Source organism: Mustela nigripes, chromosome 14, assembly GCF_022355385.1.
Source record: "Mustela nigripes isolate SB6536 chromosome 14, MUSNIG.SB6536, whole genome shotgun sequence".
Lineage (NCBI taxonomy): Eukaryota > Metazoa > Chordata > Mammalia > Carnivora > Mustelidae > Mustela > Mustela nigripes.
The window spans coordinates 62,983,239-63,006,071 of NC_081570.1; the positions used below are offsets into that span (position 1 = coordinate 62,983,239).

The 22,833-nt window shown below is 35.2% G+C and overlaps 1 protein-coding gene across 1 annotated transcript; it reads right to left on the bottom strand.

Annotated features, from left to right (window-relative positions):
* Window positions 1–2,354: 2,354 nt before the first annotated feature.
* On the bottom strand, window positions 2,355–21,640 carry ASB17 (ankyrin repeat and SOCS box containing 17). The gene is made up of 3 exons (XM_059376882.1): window positions 21,240–21,640; window positions 3,952–4,231; window positions 2,355–2,561 (listed from the first exon to the last, which is right to left on the bottom strand). Exons 1-3 carry the CDS (start codon window positions 21,638–21,640, stop codon window positions 2,355–2,357), a joined length of 888 nt encoding a protein of 295 aa, XP_059232865.1.
* Between the last annotated feature and the right edge of the window lie 1,193 nt (window positions 21,641–22,833).

Consider the following 22,833-nt stretch of genomic DNA (forward strand, 5'->3'; position numbering starts at 1 on the left):
CATGCTTATTTATGAGCTTAAAATATGCTCAATTGTAATTAAATATACTTTAGTTAAATATATGAATTCAATTCTATAATGCATTTCTACCTCACAGGAGTGAAAATGGAAGGAAAGGAAAAGTAAATGATCTAGTTATATTGCTGCTTTGCTATTTCCATCCTATTATTTAGAAATTTAAATCACACAATTGTTTATCTTAATATAGGACCAGAATGAAAACCCATTTCGTATAAATTGTCAAAGTTTTGAATAGTCCCCAGAATGCAAGTAGAGAGTGAAAATGGCTACTAAGTGCCATAATCTACCAAAATTGATCCTAGAATAGACAGCAATGGGTGAGAAACAGATTTTATTGTCAAGAACTGTGAAGGTGGAACTATGTATGGTGATGAATTTTAACTAGACTTATTGTGGTGATCATTTTGCAATACATGCAAATGTTGAATAACTATGTTGTATACCTGAAACTAAAATAATGTATGTCAGTTATACCTCAATTAAAAGGAAAAAAAAAAAAAAAACCTGTGAAGGGTCTGGGATTTTTACCTTACTTGCAAACTAGCAGTTTAGCATACCACAGTTCAATGTGTGCTGTCAGAAGACAGAAGATTCTTGGGTCAGAAACAAAAGACTTTCTTACTAATGGCACATCATGCAGTGTGAGTTTCATGTTTGTGTTGATTTCAGATATCCCCATCCTCTAAGACATGGAGTGGTCCAGTTAGATATGTACGCAGTGGATTTACACTATAGCTGAGGAACCCAAAGCTAGGGGAACCCTTTTATTATAATGAGCTTATAGCAAACCTGCTTGACTTTTCTTTCAGAGGAAGACATAAGCTTTATTATATTGGGCCCTGAAGAAACTTGCCACTGCTCAAAGGGAGACACTATCTCTGTCTTGCAAGGCTGTTCATTATACAAACATCCTTAAAAAGGTAGTCAAATATAAGACAGTGCCTCTACTCAAAAGACAGACAGAAAAGTGAGACACCTGTGGAAAATTGTGGAAAATTTTGGGTATTGCTTGACCACCTTGTTATGTAGAGAAGTCTAGTACCCTACAACTCGAAAAGAGCTAAAAGATTGCAGTAGAATAAATTTTATTTTTTAAGATAATAAATTTCTTTGCAACTAAACATACAGATATAATTAATATTTTCATTTTGATGTTATGTTGGATCAAAACTGTTCCTTGCTTTCTTTGTATCAAAATCCATATAGTTTAGGCATAGGTGAAATGGGTAAAGGCAGTAAACAGGTACAAATTTCCAGTTATAAAATAAATAAGTTCTGGGGATGTAATGCACAGCATGGTGACTATAGTTAATAATACTGTGTTGCATATTTGAAAGTGGCTGAAATTAGATTTTAAGTGTTCTCATCACAAGAAAAATATTTTAACTATGTATGTTGATGGATGTTAACTAGACTTATTGTGCTGATCATCTTGCAATATATACATATATTGAATCATGTTATGATTCAATATATGTATATATATTGGAAAGTAATATATATGTCAATGATATCTCAACTTAAAAAGCACTACTGATCTAGTATTTAGAAGTATCACACACCAAAACACTAAAGCTCCATATTGTTTTGGGGCCTAATTAGTTCCAAATATTATCCATTTCTGTCCTTTTACTACTGACCCCCACCCTTTAGTTGACTAATTCTTCCCCTTCTTGGGGAAGGGATTGCATCTTAATTTCCTTGGCTATTCCTTACCACCAAGCACAATATTTTATTTGCAAAAGAATTCAATAAATACTTGTTAATAGGAATATACAATGTAAAATAATATTTACCTAGCTTAGAACATATAAATAAAAGGAACTTCAGAACATCAGTACGACCAAAATTTCCACAGGTAACAATTATGCTCTAACACAAAACAACTTTTAAGAGCAGAGTAAAATGGTAAATCTCAAATATAACAAAAATCTCATAATTTGTCTCAGAAAGGTAATGGGCAGAGTCATATATTGATTTAAAATGGATTCATTTAGGGTGTCATTTGAAATTATATATATACTTTAAGATTTACTTATTAATTTTAGGGAGAGAGCATGAGGGGGAGGACCAGAGAGAGAGGGAGAGAGAATCTCAAGCAGACTCCTGCTGAGCGTGGAGTCCAATGCAGGGCTCAATCTCATGACCCTGAGATCAAGACCTGAGCTAAAACCAAGATTCAGACACTTAAATGACTGTGCTACACAGGCACCCCTGAAATTATATTTTCTAATGAAATATCCAATGCAATGAAAATTTGCATGAAGTTAATAGTTTATTAACTTCTAAACCATACAATGGTGAGTATCCTTAACTCAGGACAAAGATGTATATTAACTTTCTAAATTCAGGTAGTTCTGTAGGCGAACCGGTATTAAAAGTGAAAATATTCCATTTGGGAGCATATTGTTGGTCAGTAGTTGAGCCCTGATGGTTATTCTGCAAAGATGTAATAGTTCGCATGGATCTTTGTATCTTGTTGAAGGAATGTAGTCCAGCCAATTAGAAATAATTGGACGTCTTCCTAAACTTAGCTGCGTCTGAAGAAAGGGGAAATATTTTAATTTTGTAAAACTAATCACTGGTTAGTCCAAATTATTAGCATTTTTATTTTGTATTTAAATTCACAAAATAGGTCTTAAATTTATATAACCCTTATAATATTTTTTTACAAAGCTTTTTAACGAGCCAAGTGTTTTTATTCCCCTTTTATTCTCACAGTGATACATAAATTTTAAATATGTCTAAGGAAAAACATTATTTCTTACAACTACGAATCTAATGTTTTTCATTTTAGACAGATCACGCACTTTGTTTTATCAGCTTCTCCTTCCAGAGTAGTGTTGTCAAGTTGGCTATACACCAGAATTATCCAGGGGACTTTAAAATATACAAATGCTGAGGTTTTACTCCAGAAATTTTGATTTGTCTGAGGTTGGGTACAACAACATAAATCTTAAAAGTCCTCCCAGGTGATTAAAAACATTGTAAAACAAAATTTCATACTGCTAAACTGTGAGAAGTCTTGATAGGAACCTATCTATATGAAAAGATAAATTTTCAAGTTTTAGTTACGATACCCTTTTAAAGATTTAATTCTAGAAGCTGAATGTTAATTAAGTTGATTTAAGAATAAAGAATACAGACATTTCTATATTATAGAGATACTTCTCCGGTAGAACCTGTAATCTATAGACTATATGGTACTTTTGCTTAAATGATATATAAGTTTATTATTTATTTCATATTTAGCTATTCGAAGAATATCTGGTATTTGCCTTAGCACCTTAGCACCAAGCATTTAGCTCATTGCTAGGGTATAAGAAATAGTCTCTGCTCACAGAAGGGGGAGTGGGAAAGGCAGAAGCAGGCCTTTGCTGAGCAGAGAGCCCGATGCGCGGCTCGATTCCAGGACTCTGGGATCATGACCTAAGCCAAAGGCAGACGCTTAACTGACTGAGCCACGCAGGTGCCCTGAGGGATAGATACTTTTAATCGCACAAATATTTTAAGCCTTTATATTTTTATTTCCTGGCATGTGATTATATTTGTGAGGAGAAATGTAACTCATTTTCAAATATTCTGTAAAGAATCTTGTTAAATTTTTAGTTTATGATGTTCTTAAGACATAGAAATCCTAATAAACACTGTTGTGTAATTAGAATATAATAATGACATACATCTACTTAATTACTACTTAAAAAAACTATAACCTTCTAAATATTTAGAAGACAAAGTCATAAAATAAAGGACTAATGTTCAACATAATTTAGATTTTACCTGTTTTAATTTGTAAGCCTACACTTGATTTTTAATTTTTCACTGGATATAATTCATAGATAAAAAACCAAATTCAATCTTGTTTCACAATTTTATCTTAAAATTATTGATCAATATTTGAGCCCAAACCCAAAGAACTATTTTGCTTACCTCTATTTCCCTGATTGAAATGGCAGCAAGCACTCTGGAACATAGCACTAAACATGTTTTGGCATCTTCCTGGATGTCTACCAATTCATGATCAACCATTATTCTCACTCTTGAAGGGTAGAGCAATATTGTTATCACAATGTTGATGGGGTTTTTTTCTCTTTCTAAGATTCCATATTGCAGGAGTATTTTCAAGATATTAGATTGTCTTGTCTGAGCTACATAGAGTAGAGGTGTGATGCCACTTAGTGGACTTGGGCAATATACTGGTGTGAAAGTTCTGTAAATCAAACAAATGAAAGCTTCACTGAATACAGAATTAAGAATTGTGGTAAGCACTTTGTCTTAATAGTAATGGGGACATAATAGTATTATCTTAATTATTAAATGTTTTAAATGACTTTTAATGTAACTTTACCTTTATGTATATCTTAAAAAGATTTTTCTATTCTATGAATCTAGACCAAACTGAAACTTAAAAAAAATAAGAAAATTCCTATTACACATTTAAACTTTGCACTTGTAAAAACAAACAAAGATTTAGATGTATGGAAAGTTTACTTTTACTTTTTTTTCCAGAAATTTTTTGTCATGTTATGTTAGTCACCATACAGTACATCATTATTTTTTGATGTAGTGCTACACGATTCATTATTTGCATACAACACCCAGTGCTCCATGCAATCCGTGCCCTCCTGAATACCCATCAGGCTCACTCATCCCCCTACCCCATCTCCCTTCTAAAACCCTTCGTTTGTTTCCCAGAGTCCATAGTCTCTCATGATTCGTCTTCCCCTCTGATTTCTCCCCGCTTCATTTATCCTTTCTCCTAATGTCCTCCATCCTATTCCTTTTGTTCCACAAATAAGTAAAACCATATGGTAATTGACTTTCTCAATTTACTTTTACTAATAGCAAGTATGCTTCTCACTGGAGAAATCTTATTGTTATCAGAACCAGTATTATAAAACTGAGGTAGCTCTGGAAAATTTAAAACAGAAAAGGTAAAAAGGCTCTTTTAAATTTCACTTTATTAGTAGAATAGTTATGTGACCATTTTGATACCTTTTTATTTGTTTTCTTCTTGGTCAGTCATGAATTGAGTTTGGAAATTAGATGAGAAAGGAATAAGTGCAACTAATGTAATCTTATTTTTTTCACTTAAATAAAGTTAGAGTTGGTATTTTTAGGTTTAAGCAATGAAAATTTTATTTTTTTCTAATTTTATGTAGTCCTTTCAATTGAAATAGATATGTTTGCTAATGAATTGGTCTCTATATGTAGATAGGACATGGTATAACCAACCACAGGGGTTTTATATTATCAAGTCTTGATTTGGCCAAATAAAAATGTCTTTCAGTGCTAAAGAAAGGGAAGTTTTATTCATAATCCTTTGTTTCTGGAATTCTCTTGATTGGTCTAATAAAATACTAATGTTTTGTAGAACATGATACAAACTATAAATACTGGTTTTGGACAACTAGGAGAACAAGGAGAGCATTATTCAAAAAGAGGAATTTTAAGATTGCATATATTTAATTAATGAGGGAGGCAACACAGTATAATGCTACAAACAATGGAGACTTAGGGGTTCTAGATTCGAGGTTTGGTTTTTCCTAACTTGCTCTGTGATGTTGGGTTAGTCAGCCTCTATGAGTCTTAGTTTCTTTATGCATTTGTGTTTTCATTTGCTGATTAATTAATTAATTGAGCACTTGCTTGCACAGAGTGTACTGAGTACTAGATACAGAGAGATGAAGGATACAGTCCTTTCTATCAAGATGCTTTGCTGCTGCCCCTCGGAACAATTTGTTACTTAAACTGTAACCCCTGGAGATTTTACTAGTTGCCAAGCACATTTAGATATGGCCTTAAGAAATACATATACTGACAACAGGTCTTTGGGGAGAAGGACGATGTACGACCGTGAAGCTGGGCAGCTGGGGGTGCCCGGCTTGCTCAGGGCAGAAGGCCGCCCCTTCACAGAAGCCAGGCAGCCTGGAACGCCCGGTCAGCTCAGGGTGGAACGAAAACCGCCTGCTTCACTTTTTCGTTATCGCTTTCTCTTCCCAGAAGTGCTCATTGTTAGTTAGATGAGTCCTTTGAATGTGCTTAGTTAACTATAAACTTTATCTTCCTTCTTGCTTGTCTGTAAGACAGGATTAATGTTTGACCTTCATCAATCCTTCTGTTGGCTATTGTTTTCTATCCAATAAAAGTGAGACTGTGGAGTTGCTCGGGGCAGCAGTCCTTTTCGACTGTTGTCCCCTGCTCCCAGTCTTTTGCGGCTGACTTGTTTGTGCCTAATTCTTCTCTCCTCGCCGACTGGAAGTGGCAATGCTTATTATAGTCTAGTAAATGTAATGGACAAATAATTCAATAATACAGTACAAAATTATAATTGCTATGATAGAAACATGCTTGGTGTACTGTAGAAGCACTAAAGAGAACACTTAACTCTACCTGGAATAACCATTGTTCAGAGGTTATCTTGGAGCTAAGATTTGAAGGGTTAGTAGGTTTTTGTCAATAAAAAAAAGTTAGAAGTAATGTCTCATTTACAAGCATATAGCAGCATTGGAGGACTGTTGAACTACCTATATAAAAAGAATGTTTTGTATTATATATGTTCTCTGTTGAAGTGTATTTAGAAGTCCTAAAAGCCTCCCCTGTAGTGATTCATTCCCTTATCAGAAGCTCCAAAGAGAACAGTTTGAAAATCCTTAGACCAACTAGTTTATCTCCAAAGCTTCATTGAGGGTTGAAATGCCAAGATTTAGTGATTAAAAAAAAAAAAAAGGTGGTGTAGTAAAGAGTAGCATCTTAGAAATTAAGAAGTTTAGTTTTTGTTGTAACTCTGCCGGTGTTACTATATATATCTTTCTAAATTCTGTGTATAAATATATACATTCTCTGTTGGAATAATCTCCAGATCAGTATTTCCCCAGACATCTCATCTTTTTCATACATCCTTCCAATATATATCCCAAATTGAACTCCTAAACTACTTCTCCTTCTGCATTCCCTGTCCTGCTTATTGGTATTCACTTTCCCAAACCACATTGCTTCCAACTTTTTCACAGTTTTTCATTTGTATATGTCCTTTCCCTGTCTTTTCAGTTCTGGCAAGTCTTGCTCATCATATAAGACTTCAATAAAAGACTGCTTTTGACCTGATCTTTCTTTTCTCATGATACTTTGTACAATGTTCTAGTAAGCCCATACCATTTTGGACAACTTAAAGTCTCTAATCTTTCATTTTCTTATCTTCAAAATAAATGGGTAAGCAATATGTGCAATTAAAATTAAAACTCCAAACATGCTTTAAAAAAAATTTAAGCTCCACAAGGACAACAATTTTCGTCTGTTTAATCTACTATTATATCCCTAAATGCCTGGAATAATGCTTAGCCCAGAGCAGACACTCAAGTATTTGTTGATTTTTTTACTATTTCCAGAAAAAAAAATATATATACATAATTAAATTTATTCTGTGGCTTTTGGACCTAACAAGACTGTTAGTGAAGTGCGATCATTTAAATTTTTCAAGGGCAATCTAATTTATTCATCTTGCTTGTTCTTTTTTTTAAATCAGATATGTCTTTTTATTGAAGTATAACTGACATAACATTATATTAGTTTCAGGTCTGCAACATAATGATTCAATATTTATATACATTGTGAAGTGATTAATGTAAGTCTCATTACCATCTGTCCTCATAAAAAGTTAGGAAAAAAATTTTTCTTGTGTTGAGAACTTTCAAGATCTACTCTCAGCACCTTTCAAACATGCAATAAAATATTATTGACTATATAAATCATGCTGTAAATTACATTACTATGAGTTATTTGTTTGACAACTGGAAGTTGGTACTTCTTGACCCCTCTTATCCATTTGACTTAGGCTCAACCCACCTTCACTCTGGCAACCATATTTTCTCTGTGTCTATGAGTTTTTTGCTTGTTTGTTTTGTTTTTTAGATTCCATATGTAAGTGAAACCATGTTATTTGTCGTTCTGTGACTTAGTCCACTTAGAATAATACTCTCAAGATCATTCCCTGTTGTCACAAATGGCAGAGCTTCATTCTTTTTTCATGTCTGAAATATGTATATACACTGTGTGTATGTGTATAAAATCACATCTTCTTTATCCATTCTTCCATTGCTGGACATTAGGTTGTTTCCATATGTTGACGATTGTAGATAATGCTGTAGTGAACAGTGGGGTGCATGTATTTTTATATTAACATTATTGTTTTTTTCAGATAAGTACTTAGAAGTAGAATTGCTGGATCATATGGCAGTTCTGTTTTTAATCTTTCAAAGAAATTCCGTATTGTTTTCCATCGTGGTTGCACCAATTTGCATTCTCACCAATATTGCATACGGGGTTTCCTTTTCTTTATACCATTGACACAACTTGGTTTTGTTTTTTTTTTAAGATTTTATTTATTTGACACAGAGAGAGATCACAAGTAGGCAGAGAGAGAGGGGGAAGCAGGCTCCCAGCTGAGCAGAGAGCCCGATGCAGGGCTCAATGCCAGGACCCTAAAATCACAACCTGAGCTGAAGGCAGAGGCTTAACCCACTGAGCCAGGCTGGCATCCCTATTTTTTTGTCTTTTTTATAACAGCCATCCTGACAGATGTGAAATGATATCTTGTGGTTTTGATTTGCATTTCCTTGATTACTGATGTTTAGCATCTTTTCTTTTTTTTTTTTTTTACTTTTTTAAATTTTGTTAATTTTTTTTTAGAGAGAGAGTATAGAGGGGGAAGAGGCAAAGGAAGAGGATGAGAATATCTTAGCAGGCTCCATCTCACAACCCTGAGATCATGACCTGAACCAAAATCAAAAGTTGAATGCTTAACCAACAGAGCCACCTAAGTGTCCCCTTTTCTAAATTTTTAATTTTTAAATAATTTTTAAAGTAGGTTCCATGCTGGGCATGGAGCCCAATGTGGGGCTTGAACTCACAAACAAGCCATCCAGGGCACCCTTGAAACATCTTTACATGCCTGTTAGCCATCTAGAGATCTTTTGAAAAATATCCATTCAGATCCTCTGCCAATTTTTTAATAGGATGTTTTTATTGAGCTGATGAGTTCTTTATATGTATTTTGGGTATTAGCCCCTTATTAGATATATCATTTGCAAATATTTTTTTCCCATTCAGTACCTTGCCTTTTCATTCTGTTGATGGTTTCCTTTACTGTGCAGGAACTTTTTAGTTTATTTTTGCTTTTGTTGCCATTTCTTTGGAGTCAGATCCAAAAAATACTGCCAAGAACAATGTCAGGGAGCTTACTGCCTATGTTTTCTTCTAGGAGTTTCATGGTTTCTGTCTTGCATTCACGTCTCTAATCAATTTAGGTTAATTTTGGTGTGTGGTACAAGATAGTGGTCTAGTTTCATTCTTTTGCATCTGACCAGTTTTCCCAACATCACTTACTGAAGAGACTATCCTTTCCCCATTGTATATTCTTGTCTTTTTTATTTTTTTAACAATTTTTATTTATTTATTTGATAGAGAGAGATCACAAGTAGGCAGAGAGGCAGGCAGAGAGAGGGGGGGAGCAGGCTCTCCGCTGAGCAGAGAGCCCGATGATGTGGGGATCGATCCCAGGACCCTGAGATCATGACCTGAGCGGAAAGCAGAGGCTTAAACCACTGAGCCACCCAGGTGCCCCTATTCTTGTCTTTTTAAAAAATAATACTAATTAACCATATATGCATGAGTTTATTTCTGGGCTCTCAATTTTGTTCCATTGATCTGTGTGTCTGTTTTTATGTCATACTGTTGTGATTACTATCTTTTTAATATAGTTTGAAATCTGGGAGCGTGATGCCTCCAGCTTTGTTCTTCTTTGTCAAGACTGCTTTTGTTATTCAAGATCTTTTCTGTTTCAACACAAATTTTAGGATTGTTCTATTTCTGTGGAAAATGCCATTCAAATTTTGATAGAGATTGCATTGAGTCTGTAGATTGCTTGGGTGATATGGACATTTTAATAATGATTCTTTTATGCTGGCGAGGATGAGGAGAAAGGGGAACCCTCCTACAGTGTTGGTGGGAATGCAAGCTGGTGCAACCTCTCTGGAAAACAGCATGGAGGTCCCTCAAAATGTTGAAAATAGAGCTACCTTATGACCCAGTAGTTGCACTACTGGGTATTTACCCTAAAGATACAAATGAAGTGATCTGAAGAGGCACGTGCACCTGAATGTTTATAGCAGCAATGTCCACAATAGCCAAACTATGGAAAGAACCTAAATGTCCATCAACAGATGAATGGATAAAGAAGAAGAGGTATATACATACAATGGAATACTATGCAGCCATCAAAAGAAATGAAATCTTGCCATTTGTGACAACGTGGATGGAACTAGAGGGTATTATGCTCAGCGAAATAAGTTAGTCAGAGAAAGACAATTCTCCTATGATCTCCCTGATATGAGGAAGTGGAGATGTAACGTGGGGGGTTTGGGGGGTAAGAAAAGAATAAATGAAACAAGATGGGATCAGGAGGGAGACAAACCATAAGAGACTCTTAATGTCACAAAACAAACTGAGGGTTACCGGGGGGCAGGGGGGAAGGAGAGGGTGGTGGGGTTATGGACATTGGGGAGGGTATGTGCTATGGTGAGTGCTGTGAAGTATGTAAACCTGGTGATTCACAGACCTGTACCCCTGGGTCTAATAGTACATTATATGTTTATTAACAAAATTTAAAAATTATTAAAAAATGATTCTTTTAATCCATGAGGACAAAATATCTTTCCATTTGTGTCTTCTTCAATTTCTTTCATCAGTGTCTTATAGTTTTCAGAGTACAGATCTATCACCCCCTTGGTTAAATTTATTTTAGGTATTTTATTCTTTTTGATGCAGTTATAAATGAGATTGTTTTCTTCATTTATTTTGCCAATATTTCATTGTTAGTATATAAAAACACAACAGATTTTTGTATATTGATTTTTTTAGCCTGCAACTTTCCTGAATTTATTTAACTATTTTGATGGAGTCTTTAGAACTTTCTATATATAAAATAATGTCATCTGTATATAGTGACAGTTTTCCAATTTGGATGTATTTTATTTTATTTTTCAATTTATTTCAATTTATATTTTATTTGACTAATTGCTTTGTCTAAGACTTCTAATACTATTTTGAATAAAAGTGGTGAGAGTGGGCATCCTTGTGTTGTTCCTGATCTTAAAGTAGTGGTTATATTGTTAGTTGTGGGTTTGTCATATATAGTATTTTTGATGTGAGGTACCTTTCATCTATACCCTTCAATTGATGGTTTTTATCATAAATGGATGTTGAATTTTGTCAAATACATTATCTTCATCTATTAAAAAGATCATAATATTTTTATCCTTCATTTTTTAAATGTGCTATATTATGTTGATTGATTTGCAGGTATTAAGCTATCCTTACATCCCTGTAATAAATCCTATCATGGTGTATGATCCTTTTGATGTATTGCTGAATTTGGCTTCCTAATACTTTGTTGAGGATTTTTGCATACATGTTCACTTAGGATATTAGCCTGTAATTTTATTTTAGTTATTTTTTGCAGTGTCCACATCTGGATTTGCCATTAGGGTAATTATGGCCTTATAAAATGAGTTTGGAAGTGTTCCCTCCTTTTCAGTTTTTGGAAGGGTTTGATAAGGATGGGTATTAAGTCTTCTTGAATATTTGGTAAAACTCACGAGTGAAGCTGTCTGGGCCTGGACTTTTGTTTGTTGGAGAGTTTTTGATTATTACTGATTCAATCTCTTTACTAGTAATTGGTTTATTCAGACTTTGTATTTCTTCACAGATCAGTCTTGGAGGATTGTATGTTTCTGGGAACTTATTTCTTTTAGGTTGTTGAATTTTTGGTGTATAATTGTTTATAATTGTCTGTAATGATCCTTTTGTATTTTTTTGGTATCAGTTGTAATTTTTCTTTCATTTCTGATTTTATTTGGACTCTTTCTTGATGACTCTGGTTAAAGGCTTGTTAGTTTTATCTTTTCAGAGAATCAGTTCTTAATCTCATTGATCTCTTCTATTTGATCTTTTGTTTGTATTTCATTTATTTCTGCTCTGATCTTATTTCATTCTTTCTACTAACTGAGCTTCATTTGTTTTTCTAGCTCCTTTCAGTGTAGTTTCTTTTGTTTGTTTGTTTTAAAGATTTTATTTATTTATTTATTTATTTATTTATTTAATTGAGAGGAAGAGGGAGCACAAGCAGGGGGAAGGGTGGAAGGAGAAGCAGACTCCTGGCTGAGCAGGGGGCCTGATGGGAGGCTCTATCCCCGACCCCCCGGGATCATGACCTGAGCCAAAGGCAGACACTTAACCAACTGAGACACGCAGGCATTTGTAATTTTCTAGTATTATTCTTATTCATTTCTAGTGTCATACTATTGTGTTTGGAAAAGATAGTTGATATGATTTCAGTCTTGGATTTATTGTGAGTTGTTTTGTGGTCTGACATATAATCTGTCCTGGAGAATATTCAGTGTGCACTTGAGAAGAATGTATACTTTGCTGTTTTTATATGTAGTGTTCCACATATTATATATAATAAGTCCATCTGGTCTAATGTATCCACTAAGGTTAATATTTTCTTACTGATTTTCTGCCTGAAGTATTAATCCATTGATGTAAGTAACATATTAAAGCCCCTTTCTATTGTTTTATTGTTGTCAATTTCTCCCTTTAAGTCTGTTAATACTTGCTTTATATATTTAGATGGTTCTATGTTGGGTGCATAAATATTTACAAGTGTTATATCTTATTATTGTATTGACTTTTATTTTTATATAATACCCATTTTTTGTCTTTTATTACAGTCTATTTTTTTAAAGATTTTATTTATTTATTTGACAGAGAGATAGAGATTACAAGTAAGCATAGAGGCAGACAGAGGGAGAGGGAGGGAGAGAGAGAAGCAGGCTCTCTGCTGAGCAAGGAGCCCAATGTGGGGCTCGATCCCAGGATCTGAGGCCATGACCTGAGCCAAAGACATAAATCCACTGAGCCACCCAGGTACCCCACAGTCTTTATTTTAAAGTCTGTTTTATCTGGTGTAAGTGTAACTACTGTAGCTTTTCAGGGTAGGGGGTTTCCATTTGCATGAAGCATCTTCTTCTATCACTTTACTTTCAGTCTGTGTGTGTCCTTACATATGAAGTAAGTTTCTTGTAAGCATTAAGGTGGAGGGGTAGTGCAAAAATGGTACGTATCATGCCAGCACTAGCAAAGTAGAGGGAGAATGCTGAAAAGATGTCCACTGGTGCCTTGTTACTGGAAAGTCTCAAAAGGATCTGTCCCTCCAGCAGATACCTCAAGGTTAGCAATGATTCTCTTTCACATATGGTCTAAACACTTTTCAATCTGCTGCTTTTGTACTTGGTCCCAAAGTGAATGTGTTTTCTTGCAAATCCTCTTAGAGTGGGGTCTCCATTTCCTATAGCACTATTTTTTCTGAATGTAAGTCCTGTTGGTTTTAAAGCCAGGTGTTTTGGGGGCTTATCTCTCCAGTGCAGGTCCCAAGGGTTGGAGTGGCTGATGTGGGGTACAAAACCCTTGCTTCTCAGCAAGAAGCTCTGTATTTGTGAGATCACTCTCAGCTCCTTCTGTTTGTGCCAGGGGTGTGGTTTTTGGCAAGACCACATCTTTGCATCCCCTACCCATTTAATATGGCTTGTTAATTTTTTTTAATTTGATTTTTTGAGTGAGGCTGGAGAGGGGCAGAGGATGAGGGAGGGAGAGAATCATAAGCAGGATCCAGGCCTAGCATGGAGCCCAATGCAGGGCTCTGATCTCACAACTTGGAGATCATAACCTGAACCAAAATCAAGAGATGGGTGCTTAACCAACTGAACCACCCAGGGACACCAGTCTTTCAATATTTTGCTCTGGATGATCTGTTCAGCTAATTTTGGGGGGGTCTTATACAGATTTGTTGTATGCATTGGAGGAGGTGAGTTCAGGATTCTTCTATACTACTGTCTTGAACCACCTCTGATCTTGTTCACTCTTAAGATATTTGACTAAGAATATTGTTAAGTATAGGCATTCAGGAGACTTGGGGGATAAAGATACCACAAATGGTCCTTCGTAAGATTTGGGGGTATTAGTTGATTTTAAAATATTAAGATTGATACTATATTTAGAAGTAATTTTGGACCAAAAATGTTGAAAACCATAACTAAAAGTCAAATAGGCTTAAAATGAGATTTAAAAGTCTAATCTGTACCCAAATGACATGATTAATCCTCATGTTTAAAGAGCATGTTACTGTAAACCAAAATTTGCTTAATCTGTACTGACAGTTAATTATAATGGTACTTATATGGATGGAGTAAGGCAAGCACAGCAAGAATTAGTTTTTAAATGTGAAGTTAATGAACTGAACCCTCTGTATCTGAAAACCTGTCATATATGCTTATGAATTGGGGCATAATATTTCCATATAGACATGCAGAGAATGATTCAGTTTTATAGCTGTACTAATTATTTCTATTTTTTTCTACTCCCCTTTTAATTTTTAGCCACCAAATTTAAGGGATGCTTCTCTATAATTTTATTTCTGATATTTAAGACAGTTGACTTTCTTGGAACCATGTTTTATGCTAACTTAGTAAGGCTATTTTCTCTGTTATCCACCTACCTCTTTGGCTGTTCCTTTTCAGCCATCTTTTACTGGTTTCTCTTTCTCTGCCCTTAACATCTAAGTAGAGAAGATTTGGCCTTTTGACTAATTTTCTTTTGACTTACTGTTCTCAGGCAATTTCATCCATGACCATAACTTCCATTACTGTCTATTAATTTATTCAACAAATATTTATTGAATGCATACTGTATACCAGGCTCTGTTTTAAGGTACTTGGGATATATGAATGAACATAACAAAGATGGCTGTTCAAATTTTAGCAAGGGAAAACAGCACAGAATGAAAATAGGAAAAAAAAAGCAAATTTTATAATATGTTAGAAGATTTGCTAAAAAAAAAAAAAAAAGAAAAAGTAGAGCAGTATAAGAAGTATGGAAATGCTAGGGGTGTATATGAGGGCATTTTCCAATTTTAAATAGGATTATAGGAGAGGACATTACTGAAATAAATAAAATCTTTAAAAAAAAAGTCCCTAACCTTTAATGCCTGGTCTTTAGCTCTGGGGAAGTGTAAATCAGACTACAGCTTATTCCTTGCTTATTCTTCTGGCAAGTGCTTGTTGGGGAGGGGGTCTGGGGCAGAGACTCAGATGCTATCCATGGCCCCCCTGGGAACTCAAGATGGCAAAGTCATAAGGGCAAGAATAACTCTGAAACATCAAGTGTGAAAGGGCCAGAGAAGGCACCAAAATGTTACATAGTGAGTAAGGAAAGGTTTGGCACAGCTGGTGACTGGGCGGGCTTCCTGGAGGAAGGGGCATTTGACGGAGACTTGAAAGAATGGCTTTTTTAAAATCTTGAGTTTTGGAAGGGGAGCGAGGCCAGGGGAAGCCCCTGACAACACAGGAGAGGCGAAGCGGGAGGAGGCAGGGACTGCGTCAAGAAGGACTAAGTAAAGAAGAAGGAGATGAAGAAGTTAGCTATTTGGATATTTAAGGATCCTAAAGCAGGAGTGTTCCTGGAGTGGTGAAAGAGAAGAGTGAGGGAGCCATTGTGGCTGAGAGAGTGAAAAGGGCAAGGAGCAGCAAGAAACAAGGACAAAGATAATGGGAGGCCACATCATGTAGATCCTTGTAGATCACTGAAAAGACTTCCATCTTTTACTCTAAATGGAATGGAGAAGCCATTGGAGATTTTGAATAGGAAAAGCATTGTGATCTTACCTCTGCTGAGAATTTGTTATGGGATAGGAGGAAGAAAATTACTTAGTACAAGGCAATAACAGTAGAGATGGTTGGATTCTGTATATTGTTTGAAGGTAGAAACAACAGATATCCTGACAGATAAGATGGGAATGTAAGAGAAAGACACATCAAGGATGATGGTATCTAGGTATCTACTGTACATGGCTATCCCTTAGGCAGTGTAAACTCTTATGTCCCAAACTGAATTTTTAGGTGCTTCATAACAATCTTGATAGATTTGTGGCATGACCATTGTGGTAGGCTGGATAATGGCCTCTCAAATTTGCAAAAGGGATTTTGTATATGTAATTAATAAAGGTAATGATGTTGAAATGGGAGATTATGCAGGTGGACCCAGTATAATCACAAGGACCCTTATATGATGTGTCAGAGAAAAATAGAATTAGGGTCAGTGAAGGAGCTATGACTCTACAATGCTGGCTTCGAAGATGAGGAAGAGGTCATGAAATAAGGAATGCAGGAAGCCTCCAGAAGCTGGTAAGGAAACCCATTCTCCCATACAGGCTCTAGAAAGAGCCAGGCCTGCTGACATCTTGATTTTAGCCCAATACTTCATTTTGGACTTCTGACTTCCAGAACTAAAAAATAATACATCTCTATCATTTCAAGCCACTAAGTTTGTGGCAATTTGTTACAACAAGAGGAACCTAATATAACTACCAATCAGTCTTAAAATTTAGAAATTTGAAATTAACTTTCTCTTATGCTCTGCTTCTAATCACTCACTGTTTTGTTATTCTATTTAATAATATCTCTTCCTTCTCCTATTGTTATTTAGTTTTTTTAAAAAGATTTTTATTTATTTATTTGACAGACAGAGATCACAAGTACGCAGAGACAGGTAGAGAGAGAAGAGGAAGCAGGCTCCCTGCTGAGTAGAGAATCCAATGCGGGGCTCAATCCCAGGACCCTGAGACCATGACCTGAGCTGAAGGCAGACGTTTAACCCACTGAGCCACCCAGGCGCCCTGCTATTTAGTTTAAGTTCTCATTATGTCTTACCTGAACAGTAGTGCTATCAAAGAATAGTCAGAAGTAGGAGAAGATGGTGGCAGAGAAGAATTAGTTCTTTCTCTTAAAACTCTTATAGATATACATGGAAGCTAAGTTAGCAAGGAGTGCCTACTATGCAAATTCAATTTCAAGCAACTTCTCCAGTCACCTACCTCTTTTCAATAAAAATTTTTCCATCACCCTTTTTCTGTGGAAGTTCTGGACTTGCTAATGTACCTGGAGTGTTTGAGCTGTCTACTGACTGGTCTCCTTGCTTCTAGTCCCAGCCTCCCTCTCCAGTGTAATCTTCAAATGGGAGCCGATGAGTCTTTTCATACTACAAATCTGACTTTCACTGGTTAGGCATCACTTATGGTGTAAATTTTAAATTGCTTAGCATGGCCTACTAAGTATTTCAAGATTTCACTTCTAGGCTTCATCTTTAACTACTACCCAATTTCCTATCTTACTTTTTAGCAATTGCAGAATTATCTAGACAATTATTATTATAGACAATTCTGGTAATCACTGGATGCAACATGTTGTTTCTATCTCCTTTGGTTTTAGTCATCTGCCTCTGCCTAGATTACTTCAGGAGCTAAAGGGAGAGAAAATTTCATTTCATCTTTTAAAAATCAATTTAAGACATCTTCTGTTCTGAGAGCTTTCTTAGGTGTCTGCTCCTTTCCAATAGTGTTAACTTCTTTCTCTGTTCTATGTGCACATGCTTCTAATTTTGCATTTATATAATATAAATAATTTTTATGGTTCACTTACTAGTCTGTGAACTTTCCAAAATCAGGAAATATGGCTATTTGGCTATTTGGCTTTGTATTCCCCCAAAACAACACAATGTTTGGCACTTAAGAAAGTGCTTAGTAAATGGTTATTGTTATTTTAGCTGAATGGTATCATCTCTCTTTAACAACTTATGGTCTGTCATACAGTGGCATTTAGATTATTATTGCAGTTTTGTCGTAAAAATGAACAAACTTAAGTTCCTTTCCCTCATTAATTCTATCTCCTCTCCTCCAGGGATCTATTTACACACTTCATTATTATAATGGCTAAATTATCATGTTGGAGTGTATCCCAGAGATGGTGACCAAAAGATGCTGCTGCTGTAAGAATAAAGAACAGCAGATAATAGGAAACTTAAGGTATTCATTATGGGGACATAATAGCTGTGTTCAAATATTTGAAAGGTTCTCCATAGCTCTGGGGGCAGAATTGGAGAAATGGAGACAGATTTCTGTGCATGATGAGTAAGAAGAATCTAATAAAGCTACATAAAAATCCACTTTCTATTTCAACAAAATCTTGATTGAACTCTTGCAATGTATCTATATAGTTCTAGACACTGAGGATCCAATGTTGAGGAAGTAATCAGGGTTTTTCCCTTCACGGACCTTACTTTTAATGACAATGGATAGTGAGCAAACCAATGGGGGGAAAAAAAAAAACAAACAGCAGCAAATGAACATATAGTGATCGATGCTGTGCAGAGAATTAAAATAGTGTTGTGATAATGAATGAGTGGCTTCTTTAGATGAGACCAGAGAAGGCCTCTTTGAAAAGATGACATTTATACTGTATTCCACCTGATTAAAAGGAACTAGTTACAGGAAGATCTGAGTGAAGAGATTTCTAGGTAGAGAGACCAGTTATTATTATTTTATTATTTCTTAATTTTAATTTTAAAAATTTGAGTATAGTTGGCACACAATGTTTCATTAGTTTCAGGTGTACCACCCAATGACTTGACAAGTTTATACACTATGCTGTGCTAACAAGTATAGCTACCATCTGTCACCATACAATGCTGTTACAGTATCATTAACTATATTCCCTATCCTGTGCCTTTTATTCGTGTGCTTATTCATTCCATAACTGGAGGCTTCTATCTCCCATTACCCTTCACTCATTTTACCCATCCCCTTAACCCCCTTCCCTCCGCATCCATCAGTTTTTTCTCTGTATTTATGGGTCTCTTTCTGCTTTTTCTCTATTTATTCGTTTATTTTGCTCTTGAGATTCCACATGTGAATGAAATCATATGTTATTTATCTTTCTCAGTCTGACTTATTTTGCTTGTAGGTAATTGTCATTACAGGACCTTCAGGCAGGAATAAAATTGAAAATATTCGAGAAACAGAAAGGTCTGGGTGGCTGGAATGTAGTGTTCAAGGGGAAGAAAGACACGAGATTGGATTTGGTTGATATAGTGAGAGACCAGATTATGTAGTATTGAGTTTTATTTCACTTATAGTGGGAAAGATTTGGAGGATTTTAAGCCTGGGTGATATAATGTATTTCACATTTTTATAAGGCTTTTCAGGCTTCTGAGTCAAGAATAGATTATAGGGGTTGAGAGTGAAGAGTGGAAGATGAAAGACTCTTATAGTCTATAGCAGTTGTGCAGGTAAGAGGTGAATGTGGCTTCATCTAGGTTAAGAATAGAGGAAAGAAAAGTGTAATTGGGGTGTGTTTTAGAGACAAAGTCAAAAGGACTTGCTAATATGCTGATGAAAGAAAGAGAAGAATCAAGAATTAATCCTGGATTTCTGTCTTGAGCGAAGGATAGAAAAAAGGGACTATTAGGTAGGGAATCCAGGAGAAGGAGCAGTTTGACAGGGAGAGAGTGAGTTAGATTAATATTCTGTTTTATTCCTGTTAAATTTGAGATGCTTTGTGGAGATGTTGAGTAGACAACTTTATATAGAAGGAATCTGGGGCTCAGAGGAAAGGTCAGGACTGGAGAGAGAGACTGGGGAGTCATTGGCATACACATACTATTTAAAGCCACGGGACTGGGTAAAATCTTTGAAGGAAATGGAACAGGCATAGCTGGGAAACAGAAGGATCCCTGGGCAAAGGAATGGTTTACCTCACAAAATAGGTAATTAACCGCTAGAATTCTTCAAGTAGAGACCATATTAGCATCAGTCAGAGATGTTCAACATAGAGATGCTGCCCGGGGTGGAAGTTTGCTAATGAATTCATAGATCCCATTTGAATCTAAGTAAGATTCTATGATTCTGAAAGATTCAGATGCTGTTGTCATCCATAGAACTGGATAGTAATGTATTTTACTGTGTGGATGTATCTAAGTCAAGATTTCTTGATTTTTAAAAAACTGTCACTGAAGACAGTTGTTAATGGCACTGTATTATATCCCACTGTGTGTTTCTCTTCATTTCGTTTTCCTTCCACTCCTTTCAGTTTTCCCCTTTTGCTTCCCATTTAAAAGTTATAAAAATGTATCTTCTCTTCCTCTGTTTTACCCCATTTTTTCTTTTCCTTGGGCCTGCCAGGGACACACGTAGGCATTACTTAGTCCAGCTAGTGACACTAGAACCTGCTGCTCTTTGCAAAAGTTACAGATATAATGGTCCTTAAAACAACCACAAGGTGCTATTTGGGAGTTTTATTTACTGATATTCCAGACTGCAGCTATTAGTTCGTGTACTTGGGTGATCATTAAGCAAAGCAATCTAGTGGTTCTCCAATATCACAGTGGTGCACAAGAGAACAGCTACTTCAGGCAGAATCTAAATTGGTTTAGACTTTAGCTGATCTTATCTGTCTTGTTTTTTAGCATTCTTGCTCCTGTCATTGTGCTTAGCTAGTATAGTACCTTATACATAGTAAGGATGGTATATAAATAATTTGTTGAATGAGTGAACAAATGCACATTGGTTCTAATCAAACTATTATCCAATACCATAGAGTTAGAGATACTGCAAACTAAGTAACTTTAGAATCTATATTATGACTTCCCAAAGAGTACATTGAATATTTAATCCAAAAGATCCTCAGTAGTATTCATTAGCTAGCTTGACATTTCAGAGTACGTGAAAATTTTGTTCTAGAACAGACTTAATCAGATATTTGACTTCATTGTGCTCACTCTTGAAGAATTTGGAGTTAAATTTATCAATGTTTAACATACAAAAAGGGAATTATTATGTTTAATAACTATTTCTAAGTGAATATATGTGTATATTCTGAATTATACTTTGAAAGTCATTTTATACATACACACACACACACACACACACGTTATTGGTATGCTCAAGAAGAAGAGATCGCAGTATTACCCAAAATATTGTCTGTCTAATTAGAGAAATCTAAGTTGTTGAACATGCCATTACCTTGAGCACTAACGTGTAAACTTTATATAGCACAGAACCTCTAGAAATTTATTGGTACATAATAATGTGTGTAGAGGGGGAATTATTGAATCAATAATGAAGGAATGAAGGAGTAAACACATGAATGGGCAATCAAGTCAGGATTCCTTATCCATATATAGCCACTATGCATATTCATTTTAGAAAAAAAGAAGTAAAATAATCTCCTAAACAGAAAATTTCTCCTTTTATGGTGAAAACATGAGATTATTACCTCCATATCAGTGCCAGGTTACAACTTCTGTCTTGAACATAGTCCTTTGTCTTCTTGAGAAGCAGTTCCACAAAGTCAGGGTTACCTTTTCTGGCAAAAACCCAGTACAGAATTGTATTCACACATATTTCAGTAAATTCAAGATTAAAATTTAGTTCAAAACGGTATCCTGATTTTTCCACAAATGCAATATAATCTGAGAGTAGTATGTCAAACCCATCCAAGTCGACATACCTCAGAATTTTTGCCAGGGTTCTGTAAATCCTAGGTTCATAACAGTGATATCCCCACTGACCCAAAAACTGCAAGGATGGTCGTTTAACAATTTTGTCAATGAGATTGCAGAATATATTGCTTCTTAGACAAGAAGTCTTACGGCATAATTTAGAAGATTTACTCATTGCTATTTACGGCAACAATATAGAAATAAAATCACAGGCAGTCATACTGTAATCCTTCAGTTACATATTTTGATAATGTGATAGGCTTTACTCCATAGACAGGAAGTGCCCTTTAAACTGTAGTCAGAAAAAATATCATAAGAAATATTACCATAAAGTACTGGGTGACATCACAATAGATGGTGATCTGTCATCAGCATAGGTCAGAAATTTGGGATCTTGTATATCACTGGTGACATTTGAGAGAGACATATTGGACATAAATGGCATGTGTGATAGCTAAGAGCTAATATTTTTAAATCTAAAGCTTCAGCTCAAGCCAGAATGTATTTTTGTGAAGTACTGAAAGCATGGTCTATACATTTGATAAAATAATATTAATAACCAGGTTAATTATTCCTTTTAGGCTGTCATGTTCAGCATGAGTACTACAAGTTCTCACTTAAACCTCATAGGATATTTTCTCTACTTTATCGCTGAGGAGATAGAGACATAGAAAGTTTATGACATCTGCCAAAAGGCACTATATTTCTTCTCAGAAAAGCTGCCATTCAATATTAAATAACATTTGGAAACTTTGCTTTAGAATTTAGAAATTTATAGAACTTATTCCTTTAAAAATTAGGCAGAACATACACAGCTTGGACATCAAAGGTGTTTCAAGCGTGATGTGGCATCCTTGCCCCAGTAAAATAAAGGGGAAATATGGTTGTTTTGGTTTGTGCTTCAGCCACCTTTCTGTTACATTTAATAACTTTAGGTGTATTTATTAGCAATTTTAAAGGTACTTAAGTGTTTTATTTTTCCTTTTGAATATTTTTCATGAAATCAGAGAAAATAATGTCTCTTTAGTAAGAAATTATAGCTTTGGGTTTACTATAATTTACTTGTTCTAATAGCGAATTTAGCTCTCTAAAAGCTCTAAACTCTTTTCTCAGGATTAACAGGAAAAACTAATAACTATTGTCATCTTTCTGAAAACCAGGGGGTATTGTTATTTTCCTCTATTTTCGTTGTCTTTTTATTTTTTCCACTTCAAAAAGTATTTTTTTAAGTGAAATATTTTTATTGATTTCTTACATAAGGGGCTTTAATAGGACCAGTGAAAATTATTCCTGGGGTAATCATGTTGACAGTTTTATGCATAATCTTAAATATTTTTATCTTATATATATAAATAGATATATTATTAT